At 38.8% G+C, this 19161-nt stretch overlaps 2 protein-coding genes across 10 annotated transcripts in view; one reads left to right on the forward strand and one right to left on the reverse strand.

Moving 5' to 3' along the window:
* Positions 1 to 544: 544 nt before the first annotated feature.
* Positions 545 to 9755, reverse strand: dnajc11 (DnaJ heat shock protein family (Hsp40) member C11). The gene is made up of 16 exons (XM_014469772.2): positions 9640 to 9755; positions 8249 to 8378; positions 8034 to 8107; positions 7315 to 7416; positions 7106 to 7231; positions 6899 to 7021; positions 6704 to 6777; positions 6436 to 6625; positions 4766 to 4851; positions 2659 to 2775; positions 2200 to 2355; positions 2005 to 2074; positions 1716 to 1773; positions 1337 to 1479; positions 1095 to 1224; positions 545 to 977 (listed from the first exon to the last, which is right to left on the reverse strand). Exons 1-16 carry the CDS (start codon positions 9709 to 9711, stop codon positions 952 to 954), a joined length of 1677 nt encoding a protein of 558 aa, XP_014325258.2. The 5' UTR covers positions 9712 to 9755; the 3' UTR covers positions 545 to 951.
* A 1445-nt stretch (positions 9756 to 11200) lies between these two features.
* Positions 11201 to 19161, forward strand: part of LOC102236405 (calmodulin-binding transcription activator 1-like) — a 386596-nt gene continuing 378635 nt past the window's right edge. For 3 of the 9 annotated variants that reach the window (XM_023330097.1, XM_023330175.1, XM_023330202.1), the window contains exons 1-2: positions 11204 to 11777; positions 16297 to 16398. In XM_023330097.1, coding sequence (XP_023185865.1) covers positions 11753 to 11777; positions 16297 to 16398 — 127 coding nt within the window. In that variant the 5' untranslated portion in view covers positions 11204 to 11752. Of the gene's footprint in view, positions 11778 to 16296; positions 16399 to 19161 lie in introns of all 9 variants that reach the window. The other 6 variants (XM_023330191.1, XM_023330195.1, XM_023330131.1 and 3 more) reach the window with 4 other exon arrangements.

A 19161-nucleotide genomic window follows, 5' to 3' on the forward strand; every position in this document is an offset into this window, starting at 1 on the left:
CATTTTTGTAAGAACACAAGCCCATTTACATCACAACCCTTTCCCATATTTGTTTCAAGGTTTTCCTTTTTATCTACAGCCACTGTTTCATAAAAATAGATTAAGACAATATTCAGAATTTATGTATTTGCATCACAAACATTATTCATTCATTTATTCAGTTTAAAACTTCACACATCAGGTTATTATCACTCGATGTTGCAGTGGAGCATATGAAGGACTGTGGCCCGTCAGCTTATAACCTCACATGAAACTTCACCTCTCCATCACTATGGATTACTGATAGGTATTTTTCAAACCTACATAAAAAGAGAACCACAGACATGGATTACGAAAACAAAACCGCACCAAACACCAACCCACCTCTACTGTCTTAAACTCCCATGATGCATTGTGCTGTTTTGGGCAATTGATGTCGCATTCTCAAGCTATTATGTTGTTGACTTACAAAATCCAACTCAAATCACCCATTGTAATTTCAGTCTTTTCTCATAGAAAAATATGGAATAAAACAAAAAAAAATACAATGTAAGTTTGAGCAAAATGAGAGAGAATGATTTTAATAATATGGCAAATAAACAGAGATACTTTCATGTCTTTGATCCAGTAGGCACTGCAGTTTTTGTTCAAGTACATAGAACATAGAAATTTGCAAGCCATTCCCAAAACCAAACTGATCCCAACGAGGGCAGAACTCTGATTTATGATGAGAGCAGCAAATTTTTGTCACATTTCGCAGCCCAAAACCCCGTCCATGGATACTGGTTCTGATAAATCCAGTTTGTTATCTTATTCCACTCTCAATATTTAAATGAACATCAGGACAAACAGGTAAATTCATGATCTCTGGGTAACAAAGACTGATTTCCAAGTTGCATCTAAAACATAGGTCTCTTCATCTTCTGTCCAACAGTCTAGAGATAAGTCTTTTTTTGGTCAGAACAAGCACTTCTATGTGTCTGAATCAATCCTGTGAGCTGGAATAAAAAAAAAGGAGAGAGAAATTACAATTAGCCCTCACAATTTCTTCAATACAATTTCCTTCAACAACAAAACACGAATACTTTCGTGTTGTGCTATCCAGAAAAACTTACATTGCTTTGGTATCCTGAGTGGTTCTGTGTCTCCTGACAGGACTTGATGCATGACTCCACGGAACTGATACAGCACCTTCAGGCTCTTCTCTTCCCCCACACAGGGGTCATAGAAGCCAGGGAGTCCTGACTGAACAGACAACTCAAAGTAATGCACCATCGGCTGTACCAGTAAATACTAAAACACAGTAGTTGTTGAGTCTGCTTTGCTTTAGGTTCCTGCATTGAACCACAGTTCTTACCTTTGAGGCCTCAGTGAGAATGAGTTTGGAGTCTTTCACCAGACACTGAAGTGGCACAGTTATATCGATGACCTTTGCCCTCTCGTGCTTTCTGCTATTGTCCGTCACAAATTTGCCGTACCAAGCGTTGAGGATGATGAGGCCTAAATAAAGAAGCAGCAATAACATTACAGTGTGGTGCTATACGATGTCACCAGAGAACAGTTTGCAAACAAAATTAATTTATAATATTCTGACATGAAGGGGGCCAGAGCAGCAGGAATGTTTTTTGGTCCCGACTCCAGTCTTCCAAAATTTTTTTTTAAAAAACTCTTTCGGGAAATAAAGTGTAACTGAAAATTCAATACTTAAATCACTGCTCAAATATGAATGTTCTTACCCATTCGAGATTCTTCTGCTTCAATAATCCTTCGGACAGACTCCTGCATGAGCAAAACCTTCAGAGGTGGAAAAAAACGAAAACTAGAAGTCAGACATCAAGATATGCAGCCAATAAATTCCATTACTTTTTTGCATGTTATCTAGCTCAATCTCATCTGCTCATCTTACTTGTTGATAGGCAAAATATTTCTCAGCAGTCAGACACATTTATTGACATCTCTAATCTCGCACCCCGCCGTGAAGTTGGACACGAACCACAATTACATATAAATCTGTCAAATACTCACAGCAGCCTCTGCTTCCTGTTTCTTTTTTGCTATATTAGAGGCTGAGCTCTCCCTCTGCTTCTCCAACTCTCTGAATAAAACAAAATGAAGAAATAAAATGAGGCCATGAAATCTGACCATAGCAATAAAGGAGAGAGTCCTCTCCAATAAGACTGCTTGCATGAAGCAGCCAAGACAAACAGGAATGTTACTTACTGTTCCTTTTGGGCCCGCAGATAGGGCCGAATGACGAGCTGCTGGATGGCGAGGTAGAAAACCAGAGGTCCAACCGTGGCGTAGAACACTGCACTTGGCAAGAGTTGGTCAGTGAGGTGAATAGGGAAGAAATACGTCTGGCTGGCTCTGTTCAGCCTGAAGTTAGAGAAATTATTTTATCGTTTACATCGAGGACATAGAAACATAGATAGTAAATTAAAATCAACCATTTCCATGGTAATTCTACACATCTTCTGGAAAACAAAACTTAGAGAAAATCTATCACGACAACTCCCAGCGCAGGCAGAAATAGGAAATGTCTACATGCTTTCACTGACTGACAGTTTTGACTTTACTCTTTCAGGTGCCATGGTAACAGTACAGTGGAATAGAAGAAACCAACATTTGGAAACACAACAGGTGGGAATAAAATAAAGTGGAGCACGGTTTTGCACTCACTTGATCTTGAGGGAGACGCCCTGTGGGACTCCCACGCTGACGGTGGCCCCCACCACACTGTGCCGACTGATCTTCCTCTCAGCGCCGTACTCCACCACCGTCCCAAAGAAACCCGATCTGTCACATTACAACAGAGTTACCATCTCACCACATGTGGGTTGCTCAGGTTTAGATTGCAAGTTATTGGGTAAAACATTTGAAACTCTGTGATGATTACAACTTGTCACCCATTTTATGCAAAAAGCTACTGGCCTTCATTCTCCAAACAAAAGCTCTTGCTCTGGTTTACTGGTGCATCTCAATAAACTACAAAATCAGTGAAAAGTTAATCTAGTTCAGTAATTTAATTCAAAAGGTGAAACCGATACAGATTCAAACACACACAAAATGATATATTTCAAGAAATTAAGGCAAACCAGGTCAGTGCTAAATAAGGTATCTGTTCATAGAGGGATGTATGAAATATATTATTAGTAAGTTAAGTAGAAGGAACAAATGTGGCACAGAAGTGCAAAAACAACAAGAATAACTGCAGCCTTGAGAGGATTGAACATTACATAAATTAAAATCAGCTGACATTTCTTTAATAAATTCTCTTATTCTGATTTTAGGAGAGACTGATCTGTTGGTTTTCATAACCATTGAAATTAATAGAAATAAATGATTAAAATATCTTACTAGGTGTAATAAATGAGTTTCATTTTTTAAATTGAATTTCTAAAGTTTCACACAATTAATAAGATGAACCTGCATGTTATATTTATAACAACGCTCCGGACAGTTTAACTTGAAAAGACTGTCCGAGAATCAATAATATATTTTGCCTTCGGGGTAAAGGATGATGGTTAAGGTCATTTAGGGGGTTTTTTTCCACATCAAATTGCACAAATTCATATGTCAAAGTTTGCATGAGCAACAAACAATTCATGAATACTGGGGAAAGATGGCATCTTTTTGGTGAGTAGGGCAAGAATAGTGAGTTTATTCATCACCCATATGTCAATGCAATGTGTTAAGAACCAAAGCATAAAACTAAATGAGGAAGATGGTTTTTAAATCTATACAGAAAAACAGTAATTGATGCTTAGCATTTAAAGACAGACCTTTCTCAGGTTGTTTCAAATCATAAGTGTGCAAAATTTTCATCATATATTTTCATGATGAAAATGAGAATATATGATATAAATTATTGTTATAATTTATATGCCTGCCTTGCCATATAAATGATAATAATACAGGTAAATTAACATGAATTTAATAATCCCAGTAGATCAGTGGTTTGCAGTCATATAATCCAAAAGTGGAATTTTCACACTTAGTCCAACCAAATAAAACTCATCAAGGGCTGCAAATGTTACATGACCTTTTGAGAAAATCCGTTTATTTTATAAATATCTACAACTGGAAAAGTGTAATTTTTACAAAGGTACTATTAATTTTTGGGGGTTTAAAATAAAGAAAACATTTGCAAAAAGAGAATGGATACAGTTTCTTTTTACTGGTACTGTTGGTGTACCAGTACGTTCAGTGCAATTATGCAATAAAACATTGGAAAAACTGCACATAACTGCATTTATATGAATTTAGAAAACACAAGTTGGCTATTTATCACTTTAAGCCAAAGTTATTAAGAGCCATTATGGAAAGTATAAAGTCCAGAGCTCCGGAGCCAAAGGTTGCAGACCCCCGATATAGACTAAATAGAGGAAAGAGTTTCATTAAGCGCCACCTGGTGGTGTCCTGCCTGGTGAATGCTGAAAGGAAACTGTTTTTTGTGTGTGGGGGGGGGGATATTTTGCTGTTGTTGTACATTATGTTATTTCTGATGTAAAGTTTAGTCCCAAACAACAGCAACAAAAAGTGTATTTAGTTCAACTTGGATTACACTTTAGTTTTTAAAAGTTAATCTCTGTCTGTGAAAGGGTTGCATTTTCTGATACTTGAATACTGACATCTTTTGCTGTCGCAAAATTCTGCAACATCACCTATAAAACAAATATGACTTATCTGTTGGGACTTCCTCAAGAGGTTCTGAAAGTAATTTTCTCACCTTTCATATAAATTTACAACTGCATTACGTCACATATAATGTGTTCTGACAACATACTTTACTGAGCCTTTAATCTTCGTCTGGTCTTCATCCTGAAACTTGTACTGGTAGCTCATCATCATAAAGGTATGAGGAATGCCAAGCTGCAGAGACACACATTTTGGCACAACTTTAACAGGAGATTGTTGATTCTGGAGGAAATAAAGAGCTTCTAATCACTGAATAACCTGAAGAAATCAACTAAAAACAAGCTGAATGAGCAGGTTGCATAAGTGTGTCGCCCTCTTGTAACAGGGGAGGTAGTTGTGTTCAGAATTAACCACCACATTAAAATTCATGTTCAATAGGAGTCAGAGCACACCTGCCGTGATTTAAAGTATCTCCGACTAATGCCAAATAAAGTTCAGCTGCTCCAGTAGGTTTTAATTAACAGTTTCTCAAGTCGATTATTACAGCAAAACCACTGGTTCGCAGAGAATTTCCAAACCATCAGAAAGATCTCATTGTCATTAGTCAGGAGATGGGTTTCTAAGGCGATGAACATTTCACAAAACACAGTGAAGAAGGAGAGAAAATATTATAAATAGGTAACATCGGCAAGAGCTGGATGGCCTCCCAAATTAACGAAAAGACGAGACGAAAACTGGCAGTCAAGAGACCTGCAACGAAATTCAAGAAGCTGCAGGAATTTCTGGCAGGTACTTGCTGTACAGCACAAGTCACAATCTTTCATATTCTTCTTATGTAGTGGCTAATGGATAAGGTGGCAAGATGGAAACCTTTTCTAACAAAGAGAAAGATCCAGGCCCAGCTAAATTTAGCAAAGTCACATTTCACGTCTCCCACAAGCTTGTGAAACAAAGTGTTAGAGCCTGATGTAAGGAAGGTTGAACTTTTTGGTTCCAAAATGTTTGTTTGGTGCAAAGGCAACAATCACCACAAAGAATACAATAAAGCATGGTGGTGGCAGCATCATCCTGCTTTGAAGACTTTTTTTTTTTTTACAACTGAGCCTTAATCAAGCCAAATGCATATCTACTAGTGCACTCCATTATCTGTTCTACTGCAAAGGCTGTGAGATAAAACTATCATGATCTGTATGCTCAGAATGCTGGTAGGACAATAATAACCCCAGTCAGAAGATGGCGCCAAACACACAGCAGATCAGACAAAAAATGGTCAGACCAGCAGGAGAAGACTAAAACCAACAATACTTATTTTACAGAAACGATCTATGAGAAGATTTACTGTTTTCCCAGTGTGGACAATTTATCTGTTTAGATCTATTCTGCTTAGAAATAAGTTTCTTTCTTTTCAGTTATTTTCTTCTTCTCTTATGAGTGGAGAGCTTCGGGCTTCCGAGTAGAGAGCTTCAGGCTGTCGACTAAGGAACTGTAGGGGGATCTGAAGAGGGCTGGGCACAGGAGATGCCTCTCAGTCTGACAGACTGGATGAAGAGAGGGCAAATATTACAAAGTCAAGATGTGCTATGCTGATAGAGTGCTATAACAACATCAAAACTGCTTCAACAAAGTTTAGCTTCAGGGTGTGCACACTTATGCAGCCACGTTATTTTAGAGTTTTCAGTTTGTTTTTTTAATAAAGTTGTAATAAGTCACTTTAAAAGGTGGGAAAAACTCAGAAATGATTTATTTTCTAAAATCCAAACTGTTGCATTTCAACACACATGCATATACTCTTATAGGTAAATGAAATTGCTTGTTAACCTGGACTGCGATGGTAAAATGGCTGCTCTTTGTGTCCCTCACTACGCTGGTGTTCATGGAGGACTGGGTTCCCCAGCGCCACTGCAGATAGCCCATCGTGTTCTTGTCGAGGTGGCGAGCCAGCACCGTTGTCACCCCAGGACGAACTCCCCGCGAAGAAAACTGGAGCCCACACTGAGCTGTTGCAAAGCTGAGACAAAGCAAAACAAAAGATCGTTGGAGCTGCTGTGACTCAACTTCGAACAGGATTTTACTTTGCTAAACATACCATCGAGGCGTTAAGTTCCGAAATATCTTCATTCCAAAGAGAGGTCCATGAGTGTCTCCGGCCCCCAACTCTACCTGCGTAAACACAGACAACGAAAAACACTCCAGATCTTCAAACGTCAACATGTTTCCTAAAAGACAGGTAGAAAACTGTTTTGTGACAAACATAACCAGAAATAGAAAGAATGAAGCATACCTCACCCCACCCTTTAGTTGAGGTAACTCTTCTCAAAGCCAAGTTAATAGTGCCACCTCCAGTCCCGTTGTGGGTAGACAGGGAGCCAGACAAAACGGCTGTGTCTTTTGTAGTGAGAGGAGCCTGCAAAGGAACGTTGAGAGGAAAAACAGGATCAAACACCTTCCTGACAGCCAAAGACAGACAACAAATAGGCCAGTCATGTACCTCTATAGATTGTGATATATGCATCCTGTTGATTTCTATGTGTGGCATGCCTCCCACCATATCCTCGTAGTCCTCCTCATACCGGTCAAAAAGGTCTGTGGCATCAATGCCCACACTTATCGTTCCCTGTGAAGTGATTATTGATTAGTGTTGCACACAAAGGAACCTACAACAGTTAAAGAGAGGTTTTCATCTTAGTGTACACACACCTTTGGATTGGTCCGTTGCTGAAGCCTTCTCTCTTCTCGCTCCCTCTGAAGGCGTTCATACTCCTCCCGAATCTCAGCAGGACTTCTTTTCCTCTCCACCACCTGGAGGAAGTGGACAGGAACTGAATACAAAGCGAATGCAAACAATAACTAAGTGCTAACTAACTTGAAGAAAAAGTGATGCACAGTCACATCATGCTTTTTAAAGCTTCTATTAAAAAAAAAAAACATCTTCATATTTCTTATTAATAAACATATATGTCAAAATTGACCTAAACTGCAAAAGAGAGCTCATACTGAAACCTTGTTCATAATTACAGTCGTGGTTTTACTGAACGGTAGCTATCCTTCTTTGCAATACAAACCAACTTCTGCAGGCAATTTACTGAAAGTGAAAATAAGTTTTGTAAGGTTCTTTAACGTCTATTATTACTGAAGGTGAGTTAAATTTTTGGTGCAAGCTCTCCAAGTAGAAATCTACAATCTTTCAAAAATGAAATGATTTTCTGTTGGCATTTGGACAAGTTTATATATGTGGCAAACAATGTACAAGTGGCATTTAAAATGAAATTTAATATGAAGTACTTTTAAAAATTTCTTAAGATATTGTCATAGTGTTCTCAGTAGACTTCTCTTGCTTGTAGTCTGACTATTGTTTCTAGATACATTTTTTGCCCTTTTTTTAGAGTTGTTGCCACTACACCATCTATAATACTTACCTCCCATCCATCCACATCGAGCCCTCGCTTGCCATAGATATCGTAGATAGCTCGTGCCTGTGGTTCACTAAGCACTAGAACAAGATAAATAAATAATTGAAGACTTGTGAGCATTTCTGAATTACATAAAGTATAAGTAAATCAAAACAGTCAAAATTAGGTTAAGCTTGTTTAGGCTAAGCTGAAGAGAAAATACTACTGTAAGATTGACCTACCTTCATAAGCTTCGTGTACAAGGTTAAAAAGAGCCTCAGCCTGTCGCTTTAGCTCAGGATCGCGGTGTTTGTCAGGATGATATAGCATGCACAGGCGCCGGTAAGCTGCTTTCAACTCCTCCTGGGTGGCCTAAAGCGGACCAAAGAGTGTAAGAGCATAATGAGACTTTTGATCTAAGTAACATCTTAGTGACACCAATAAGTAGCAACCTCAAGCTTTCAGTTGAGTTTTTCCCAGATAGTTAATAATATTCCTTTATTTAATCAGGTAAACCCCGTAATTTTCAAGAGGGACCTGAAACAAACTTCACTCCCCGTCGGGGAATCGAACTCTGGTCTCCTGCGTGACAGGCGGGGATACTCACCACTGTACTAATGAGGAGATATATTATATTGTATATAGTATGCCCTGGCTGGTTTGTATTCCATGTATGTTATTAGAAGCACAGTACATAATTCAATATTTTGATACCAATATTGTGCATTTATTTCACTTTTCAATGATAGTTTGCTTTTAAAAATAAGACTTTTGGTATAATGATGATCAAAACTGTTGTCAAGTTAGCAGTAACACATTAGCTTTGCACGTTACATACTATTTATCTAACATAAATATTATTTATGTTAGATATCAACATACTTTAATTTTTTGGTTTTGCAAAATTATTGCTTCATAAGACAAACATAATTTGCTTTGTGTGTCCTCGTACATTTACATTCTTAGTAATGCAACAGGTTGTACTATGGAAGAAATGTCAGGACACAATTATAATAATTTACTTGAAAATGTAATGATCTGATCTAAAACCGATCTTAAGTACTGAGTCTACAGCCACCTGCTGTCCTGCCAGAAAATAAACACACGAGGTGAGTAATTATAGTGGTATTTCTTAAAGAATCACATCTCTAACCATAAAGAACACAGTGACCATAAGTCAAACCTTAATAACATTCACTTGAAGCTGACCAAATAAAGTACCATCAACGAACACTTTTTGACATCACAGATAAACTATCCACTCTGTAAGCATGTTGGAGCTTAACAGTTAGAGTTGTAGCACTAGCCAGTTAGCACATCCATGACAACTGAAACTATCTTGTCAATTAGCCCCCAGATTATCATAGTAAGAGGAAACTCTTCTACCTTACTTCCACAAAACACGATTCACGCTGACCAAACTTTAACTCAATACTCCACACAGAGTCTTGTTCGGCTTCTAACTCAAATGTCAGTGCACACTAATCAATGTCGTGGGTCACAAGCTAGCTTACCTTGTCACATACATCTCATTCAACGAGCAACTGTTGGCTATCAGCTTTAGAGCAACTAAAGAGTACCTAATGTATGCATCAGTACAAAAAATCATTTGCGTCACAAGTGTATCCCGTACCTCTCTGCGAACGTTTAATAGGGAATAGTAATCATCATTGCAGATCTCATCGTCGTCCAAGGCAGACGCCATGTTTACGCCCGGTCATTTCTACTTCGTGCCGTTCCCCTCGCAGAAAAGGCTCTCTTGCGCTGTCTGTCGCCCTCCGGTGGCAGGAGCGAAAGAAATTAAAAAGGGAAAGGAAATTCACACATTCAAGTCAAGCAACTTTTTTCACACGTCAGTTCGCAATCAGGCGCGCTTGTACAGAAAACAGGACAACTCTCTGCTGTTGTACCAGATGTTTTTAGAAAGATTAATAAAGCAGAAAATATTTAGGGTCTGGGGGGTTCTAATGACGTCAGTGTTCAATAAATTATTTTTTTATTTTTGTGACATTTAAAACAGTGGCTGACAAGTTTCAGTCCAACAAAATCCGTGATATTGGGTGTATACACGTATTTGTATTTACCTTTTCCTTTCTTGTTAAAATCTCTGCAATGACTTATATCTGGTCATGCAAGCAGCAAGGGAGCTGTTCTTTCAGCACCACCACCTAAACTGAACTGCATACATCACCCTTTAATACAGAGCTTCAGCTATAATATAACTTCTTCCTCTTGGTGGCCTTGCATTATTGTAAAGGTCTTTTTTCACTACATTTCACGTAGTTTCAGTCCCTCCCATATTGAGGACTCTCACTGTCTTCTGCAGCTTCTCGACTCCACAACCAAACGTCAGAACTCCACCAAATGTTTCCACCACTCCATGGTTGTCCACAACAGCTCCATCATTCTCAAGTCACCATCTGCTTGCCCAGTCTACAACACTCCCTGTTCATGAACACACAATATTTTACAAACCATCTGTTCGACTCCGACTGGACTCTCCTCCAGAATGCAAGCCTTCAGCAGATTCTCCATTCAGATCCATTTCTCTTGTCAAAAGCACCCATCTTTATGTTCTATGCCTCTTAACTCCTACACTGTCCTCAAGACGGTGCCGAACTCAGAGGGCCAAATTTCCCTGCATTGTACATTTTCTTTTGTTTTACCTTTTCATTCTGTGTCCTGCTTGTCATTCTGCATGTGAAACATGGCAATATAATAATACTCTCACCAGCTTCATCCTGCCTCTTCAAGAGGTCTTTAGTTTTTGTTCAGGGGTGAATAAGCACATTATATATGTTCCTAAATATGTTCTCCTCTGGGACACATCCAGTATTTCTTTCTGAATTGCATAATGACTGGAAATTCCCATTTTGTTTCTTCTTTCATATAATTGTTTGAACAGATGAAAGTGGCACTTTTTAGTTATCTGTCAAACGTACTCAAGGATGAAGCAGACTAGTGGATGTCAAGAAATCCTTTCCAGTGACATCCACAGTTATGACACCATTTAACTCATATTTGGAATAAACCTATCAGAAGCTTAAAAAGCTCTGGCATCATTATGTGGGATTTCATAAATTCTGAAATGGCACAGTAATATGTCAACTTTTGAATTACACAAAAGTGATGAAACTTCTATAAAGCAAACTCTACATGTATTTTAGTAGCCTGTAGAAAATAGAAGTAGGAAAAATATAGTCTAATTTAATGTCAGACCGATAGAAATGTCGAGTTTCGATATTCGTTATTGTTTTATATGGACTGTAGTTTGTTCACATGTTTAAGAAAGGTGAATATTTTTCGAGTGAAGGGATCCTACCCTGTTACTCCATGACACTAACGAGTTTGGTGTCTCTTTGGATTGACAACCTACAACCTCAAAATAAAACATTCAAACTAGTTTTGACTCAATAGGTTATTCAAAAAGCATCGGATATACTTTTATTTATTTTTCTTTTACCCACAGTTTTATTAAAAGCAGCTTAATTCAGAAATGCCTTCAAAATACAACCAATAAACGGGGGGAACAAAATCCCAGCTGGAGGTGCCAAGGTGAGGAGAGATGTTGTTTTTCATCTCGGAGCCCCTCCGTCACTCACCGCCTTGCAGCCAATAGTAAGTTTGCCTTGGTCGGACCGACTCGCCGCGTGCCGCTCCGGTCCCTCCTCGTGCTGTCCTCGCCGTGCACGCGCGTGGTACCCACGGTCGTGAGGAAGGAGGAGGATGTTGCGCGTGAAGGGGAAATGGCTGCCGAAAACAAGCCGGAAGGTAAGAAGAAATATAATGGGATTAAATTTAACAGTGTGACCGCGGTGTGGTGTGGGGGTATTTTTTTTTACGGAGCGGCCGCAACTCCGCGCGAGGATGTCACGAGCGTGAGACGAGTGGAGAGAAAATTTTTTCGGCGGAGAACGGCGCCGCTGTTTTCCTCCGAACACACAGAGGCAGCTGAAACGTGGAGACATCACTAGCCAGCTAATATTAGCTCTCATTGGAGCCAGCCGCTGTATTCCCAGCATAGCCCACATTATTAAAAAAAGAAGAGAAAAAAACACGCCACGGGGACAAATTGTCAGCGTGGTTAAAAGTACCGCGTGTACCGTTTATTGTGCTCCGGATTCTTGTCAAAACGACGTGCAGTGCAAGTTGCTCCCAACAAGGCTAAGTTAATGACAACATGTCATCTGGATCGACCAACTTCTTCTCTTATTTCAGAGCTCCGTTCTGTTAGTTTATCCTTTTTTCCAGCCGCTTGTTTTGGCTACCCTGAAATAATAATTAAGACACGCCTGTTTTAAAATATGTAAGTTGTAGAGGGTCGTTCAGTTCTTCCTTGAAGCGCGAGCGTTTTTTCCTTGGCATTCAGCGAACTGTGATCTATTTTTAAATAATGTTTTTCCAATACTTTTTTTTTTTTTTGCCCTACATTCGGTCTGAAACAAGAGTATGAAACCATTGTGTTGCCTTGAGATGCCCTGTCGCGCTTGAAATGCCATCACACCAGAAGATGAAGAGGGAGGATGGAGAGTAGGATTTCCTGCAGCCTGCCCATTACATTACTTTACACATAGGACAGAATGATGACTTTCCTCCCCCTTCTCAGCTGATTTCACACGCTTCGCTCACTGAGAACCAGATGCACCAGGCTTAATTATTTCCTTTTTAGTGGAATATTTTATTACAACTCATATGCATGAGAGATCTATGCCCATTCAGAAAGGCCCATGGATTTTTTGGGTGAGTAATTAAATTACGCCTGCATGAAAATAAAGGGAACGATAGGCTAAAACGCAGCTTTTCGTTCGTACTTGTACTTTGGCTTGGCTGAGTTATCTAATTGCTCTTGTTATCGCAACAAATTTCAATATATTAAAATGCATTTTCGAATTTACGTGACAGTATTGGGGTGTTGAATAGCTGTTTATGCCCTTTTGGCATGCAAATCTCTGTCATTATTAACTTTTTTTGTGAGTCCAATAATGTTCCTGAAACACCATGTTCTTTTTGGATATGATAAAACTCTATTTTTATGTTTATTTATGTTAATAGCCTCAGGGCACAGCAGAAAGAGTTTCTAGACTTTAAAACTAGCTGCATAATTTAAGATGTTGCACGTTAGGTTCAGCTGTTTCCAATCAGTTCTTAATGTTTTATTGTGTTTGACTATTTAAAAAAACAACTCTGTCAAACTTAGCGTCAGCAACTTTGAAGATAAATTCTTTTCTTGCATAATTGCCAGTGTTTTAAATTGTTTTTCGTTCTTAGAAAAAGGTAGAGATTAAACACTGTGGTTTTAGTTGGTTTGGATGTCAGTGTGCCAACCACCAAAAGAAGTCCCACCAGGGGGTGCTATTGAGCTAAGGAGCCTCTCATATCTTTGGACTCTGTCTGGGGCTTGGACAAAAAAAAAAGAAGACATCTGTTTTGTGATAGTAATGACTTGACTATGTTGTAGTCTTAAATCTTTTCCTAACATTAAATGAACTAAACATGCAGGCTGTATCTGAGAGTCGTAGTGTAGCCTCTCCAATGCAAGAAGCTTTTCACTGAAAACCGAGGCTTGAAAGTCCCATTGCTGAGCCGGTCAAGTTATTTTCAGTGCTCCTGAGAGGCCGGTCAGTGGAAAAAGGAGGAGGAGGGTGGAGAGCATAGAGAAAGAGGGAGATTACTTCACACCTTTATGTAAATGCCATGTCGTCTCATGCAGACTTGATCTTCACAGCTTTTATATAGAGCTGTCAGAAGTCTTTGCTTCCACTTTTTTCTTCGTTTTGTGCTCTTCGTTAATGCAGGACATGAGTTTCACCGCAGTTTTTGTGTAACGAGGACCTGTGCATTTTTTCTCAGCTATGAAATCAGGAATTCACCCCCTACTTCAACCTTTTGTCCTTGTGGCTTGTGGGCAGTGCTGATGGCTCACACTTGTTTGGCAGGTCTCACGAAAGGTCCATAACAAGTGAGAGGCCATGACCTGGACTTACTCTGTGGTGTAATGTTTACATCCTGGTGTATTTCTCTCAAGCCTCAAGGCCCTCGGGGGTATTTTTACTCCCCTTCACACACCTAAAAATCTCAGTGTGTGCGTTACTTAAAGCACAAGGCTAGGAGGGCACTGAAAGGACAGGCTTGATATGCCTCACAATGACACTGCTCTAGAGAAAACTACAGCCTGCAGTCTTAAAAAATCTGCCGGGTCACCGCTTTATACAAATATTTCAGTACAAGAGTCATATGTGAAGCAAGGGGATTTGTAAAGGCAAGCCTCAAGATTTTATTTAATCGCTGAAGTTGAATCTTCACACAGTTTGATTTAAAAAAAAATTTTAGACCAAAATTTGTAAGCTCATATTCATTCAAAATAAGAAAAATGCAAATACAGGAACGGAAAAACGGTCAACAAAGGTGGGGGATTTAAAACAGACCTTATTTTCTTATTTTTAAGCAGTGCGGTTTAATGCGCTCCTTGATGTTATCAGAATGCAATGTGAGACGCCAGCAAAACATCAAGCAAGCACACAGTGAGCCCTCAACTTCCAAAAAATGCTTGTGCAGCAATGATACAAACATTTCTATGCTGTTTTGTAAAAAGAGGCATGAAGATTTGAACCTTGTGTTGTAGGACAGACTGTTTCTTCCCTTGGTCTTGTGTTGAATCAGTGAATCAGGTGCTGGGTTTTCTGCTCTGCCTTTTAATTGGATCAGTGAGGTATGGATGGATGTTAGTCGGGCAGTGTCTGTGGTTGCTGAGACGTATCGCTCCTGATTCCTGCACGTAGCAGACCTTTACGTACTGCTTTGCACGGTCTCAACTGATTGATTGTATTGAATCATTCAGTTTACCACTTAAACAATAAGAAATGTTACTGCCTGTATCAAAGAGGGTCACAGCTACACTGACCCTTACTACTTATTTATTTCCTTGTAGGATATAAAACATTTCTGAGGGCAACAAAAACGTGATTTGTGTGTTAAATACAGTTCTCTGGAAATTGTTTGCCTCCATGATAAAGAAGTGTTAAAAGCTTTATAATAATGCTTTATTTTATTGCATTAGTATTATATTATAATAAAAACATTTAAAAATCCAACCTTTAATTTGAGTGAATTGATGTGCTGGAGGTAAGAATTAAATTTTGAGAAATTATTGTTTTTAACAAAATGTGATGCTGCAATTATTGGGAATAGCACCACACATAATCTGATGTAACCTTTGAAGAAATGAGAATTTATAATCAGAGAGATATTGTCAATTACTATAAACTTCCTTATATATTTTCATGAGTCCTTTCCATACGATTTAGGTTTCTGGACTGTGTTAGGTTTGTCTCAGTTCAGCTGTTTCTGAGTTGATTTGAGTATTATCCTTTTCAAAATTACCACAGATAACCAATTTTCAGCTGCGATATAATATGACATGGCATTTAATAAAGTTCACAATATAATGCCTTTAAAACCGTTCCCATGGTGTTGAGAAATGAAAAAGGCCCACAGCATCACAGATCGTCTACCATACTTAACATGTGGGAAAAAACGAGGAGTTTTCCCACAGATTGTTTTTCTGTTTTAACCACCTGCAGCATCTTTTGAGGATAAATGTAATTGTAACCTCGTCTGACTGATGCAGAGAGTTTCAGTGAAAGTCCCAGTAGATTGTAAAAATCTCGAATGTTTACATTTGTGATGGTAAAACATAAGACTTTTTCCTCACATTCCTTTCAACCAGCTGATTGGCATATAGAAAGAGTATTATGGTTTTTGTGGGGACTTGGTGACCATATGATGTCACTTGATGCTGCAGTTCTTCGTACAGTGAGATCTGGAGATGTAAAAAAAATTACCTTCCAGAGCTATTCTTATTAATTACTAATTCAAAATCCCTAGAAACTCAGATTATTATTTAAATTAGTAAAAGATACATTGTGAAAAAAATGCTATAGTTACATTTATTGTATTGTGGTATTGCTGATTTTGTTAAAAAACAAAAAAGAACTATTTCATAACAGATAGGATTTTTCTCAAATTGAATAAATGTGCTCAAGTAGAAGGTTGAATTTTTCAGAAATTTTTTGGAGTATTATTATACAGCTGCAATAAAATATGCCTTTCTTTTAAGCCATTTTCCAACTTATTATTTAAGATTCTAACACACGCACTCTGTCTGTATGTATTTAAATATTCTGTGTTGTTTCTGTGTACTTTTTGCATGGGGATTGTGCTTAGTTGTCACAGGCTGGAAGAATACTACTTTTCCTCGATTTTTCTCTACTTTTCTCTTTGCCTCCTAAAGGACTGAAGAAAGTTCGTAATCCGGATCGAATGTACAGATCAGCAGTGTGTTATGCTGGCCATGGTCCACCTAAGAGTATCAGTGATGACACAGAGACGAACAGTAAGAGTCAGTTATTAATACTGCATTCCTGCTGCTAGTCACCACTAGCTGGCCAATCTATTATTCATTCATCAATTCATTTATTTACTTCTTGATTTTCATCCGTCCCCATGCCCCCTCCCTTGTTTTCTTCCCCTCCAACACAACACCTCCTGCGGCTGCTCTGTTGATTGAAGTGTCTGCTTTACAGGATCATGCTGTCAATAGCTGAAGTGTTGTCGTTAACTAAGAGTGATTGTTTCAGGTTGAGGCCACGGGATCAGGACCTGAGCAGACCCTCAGAGAGAAAGCTTGAGCCCTGAGCCATCAATTATGACTCTGACTTTGCCTTTTGTCTGCTTTTCTCAAAGCTTCCTTTGATGACGAGGAAGCAACAGAGCAAATTAAAAATGTTGGCAGGTTAAACAGCATAGAACTAAAATATTCATGCATTTCTTAAACGTTAATATTCTGTGATATTGAAATTGAATTATTATTTGTCTTCCTGTCATTACATTTTGTGCTGTGTGAAAACTACAGACCGGGAGTAAAGAACAAAGATGAGAGAGAGAGAGAGAGAGAGAGAGAGAGAGAGAGAGAAAAAAAGAAGCATCACAGAGGATTTTTATGACTTGTAAAAACCAGCTTCTGAGGGAACTGCCTGACTGCACTCACAGTTCTGCACACAGTCGCTTTATTTCGTCACAACCAAAACACATCAGTCAGAAATATAGGCCAAAGTCTTGACTTTATTTTGGATGACTTTCTTTTCGTTCCTTTTTAGAAAATACGTCTGATCTTTTTTAGCCTTCTGTCTGTTTCCCACATTGAAACTGTCCCCCTCTGTGAAGCCGATTGTTTCTCAGCAGAAAGGAGTCCCTTTTACTCTTAATGAATACACCATCCCCTTCACTGCTGGAAGACCGTGTTGATCTAGACTAGAGACTGCGTAATTAAGTGTGCTCATGTATTGTCATTTCTAAATAGAGAGCATGAAATCACCTCAACCCCTTGTTAGGCTCTGTGCTTCACCAGTGATAACTGCCACTGGGAGAGCTCCACAGCACCACATTGTTTTGCTCTCTTTAACCGAGAACGTCTTAGAGATTTAATGGCAGGGGAGCGCTTGTGCAGATCTATGAAACAGGGTTGTAGACTGTAACAGATACATTGCTGATATACTTTTGTGTTACCCCCTCATGTGTGACAGCTCTGACTGACAATATGTTTTGCCAGTCTTTCTATTTTCTCTCATGTTATTGCGTGATATTACACTATCCTGTCCCCCATGTCACACACTCTGTTTAATGTGTTCAGCCTGGAGGTTTTTTCTGCCTACCAAGGAGGGGGGGACAGTCAGAATGCAGGCAGGCAAACCATTGATCTGAGTAATCGTCTGAGTAATTGTGGGAGTAGTTATGATACAGAAAGAAGGCGCTCTTTTGTGCGCGCATTTGTAAGCAAGAGGGAGAAGAGTGAAAAAAGAACAAGAGGAAGAGAGAAAGAGAGGTGGAGAAAAAGAGACCTCACCTCTGCTCTCCTTGAGATGGGATTTTTATGGATGGGTGAGCTCACTGAGGGCTGAGAACACATAAAGAGTCATTTTCAGTTTGTTGCAGGCAGTTAACCATGTGTGCATGTTTGTTGAACTTCCAGTAATAGGCCGAGGTTTTTTTTTATGTTTTTTAGTTCATTATTTATTTTTAGCAGTTTGACTTTTTTTGACAGTCTCTCCTTATTATGCTACATAAATCTACAGTGTACCCTGTGTTCCCACTGGTGAAGCATTAAAAGTGCAGCTGTAAACAATGGCCAAAAAAAGAAAAGCTGCAATACTACTGCACATGTTGCTTCTTGTCTAGTTGCAGAACAAATAAAAGATGATGTCCATTGAGATTCTCAGAAATTTCTATATTGCATGTATCCAGTAGTGGGAAAAAAACTTCCCTCACATCTTTCCCAGCAGCTGTTGTGTACATTGCAGGTCAAACACTCATCCTAGATGATATCTCTAGAGGCCATGAACTGCTTTCTTTGTTTTGGTTTGCTTTGTAACATCACAGCATGAAGGTTTACTTGTCAGAGACTTTTTTTCTCTTTTACACTGGTGGGTGGTGAGTAATTTCACTGCATGTAAGGGTATTATCAAACAGGCCATGGGCCAAATGATAAACATAATTGGTTTCCCAGTCCTACACTAATGCATTGCTATTTTAAATCCAAGTCTGCTCACTCTTCTCCATGTTCCTATCAGCAGCCATCAGGACCTTGGACAGTTCAGTAAAGAAATTCAGACATAGCTTCAATTCTTTTGTGTAGTTTTAAAACCTTGACACAAAAGAAAGTCACGAGAAGTAAACAGACAAATGTTTTTAGAGTTAGTTTGTAATTCTCGATTCAATTGGAAAAAGTAAGTTAACAGGAATGATGAAGGTCAAGCCGAGGTCTGAGGAAAACAGAACATTTTGAGAAAACTCCTTGATGGATTGCTAGAGAAGCAAACTGTAGCTCGCATTAAACTGCAAAAAGCCTTCAAGAAAAATAAGCAGAACTTGACATTGCAGTGAACTTTTCACTGAGTAGATGCCTTACATGCGGAGAGAAAAACTTGATCGGTCTCACAATTTTAGCAATACTTTTAACCAGAAGGATTTTGTGCAAAATAGAATTGTGCCTAAAATTTAAGCAAAAAATTTAAACTATAAATTAAGTGACCCCTTTGTGAAACTATAGGCAAACAGCTCAGTTATACAAAATTTGGAGAGAGGACACTTTTATGTTTGA

This window comes from Xiphophorus maculatus, chromosome 1 (genome assembly GCF_002775205.1).
Source record: "Xiphophorus maculatus strain JP 163 A chromosome 1, X_maculatus-5.0-male, whole genome shotgun sequence".
NCBI classification, from domain to species: domain Eukaryota; kingdom Metazoa; phylum Chordata; class Actinopteri; order Cyprinodontiformes; family Poeciliidae; genus Xiphophorus; species Xiphophorus maculatus.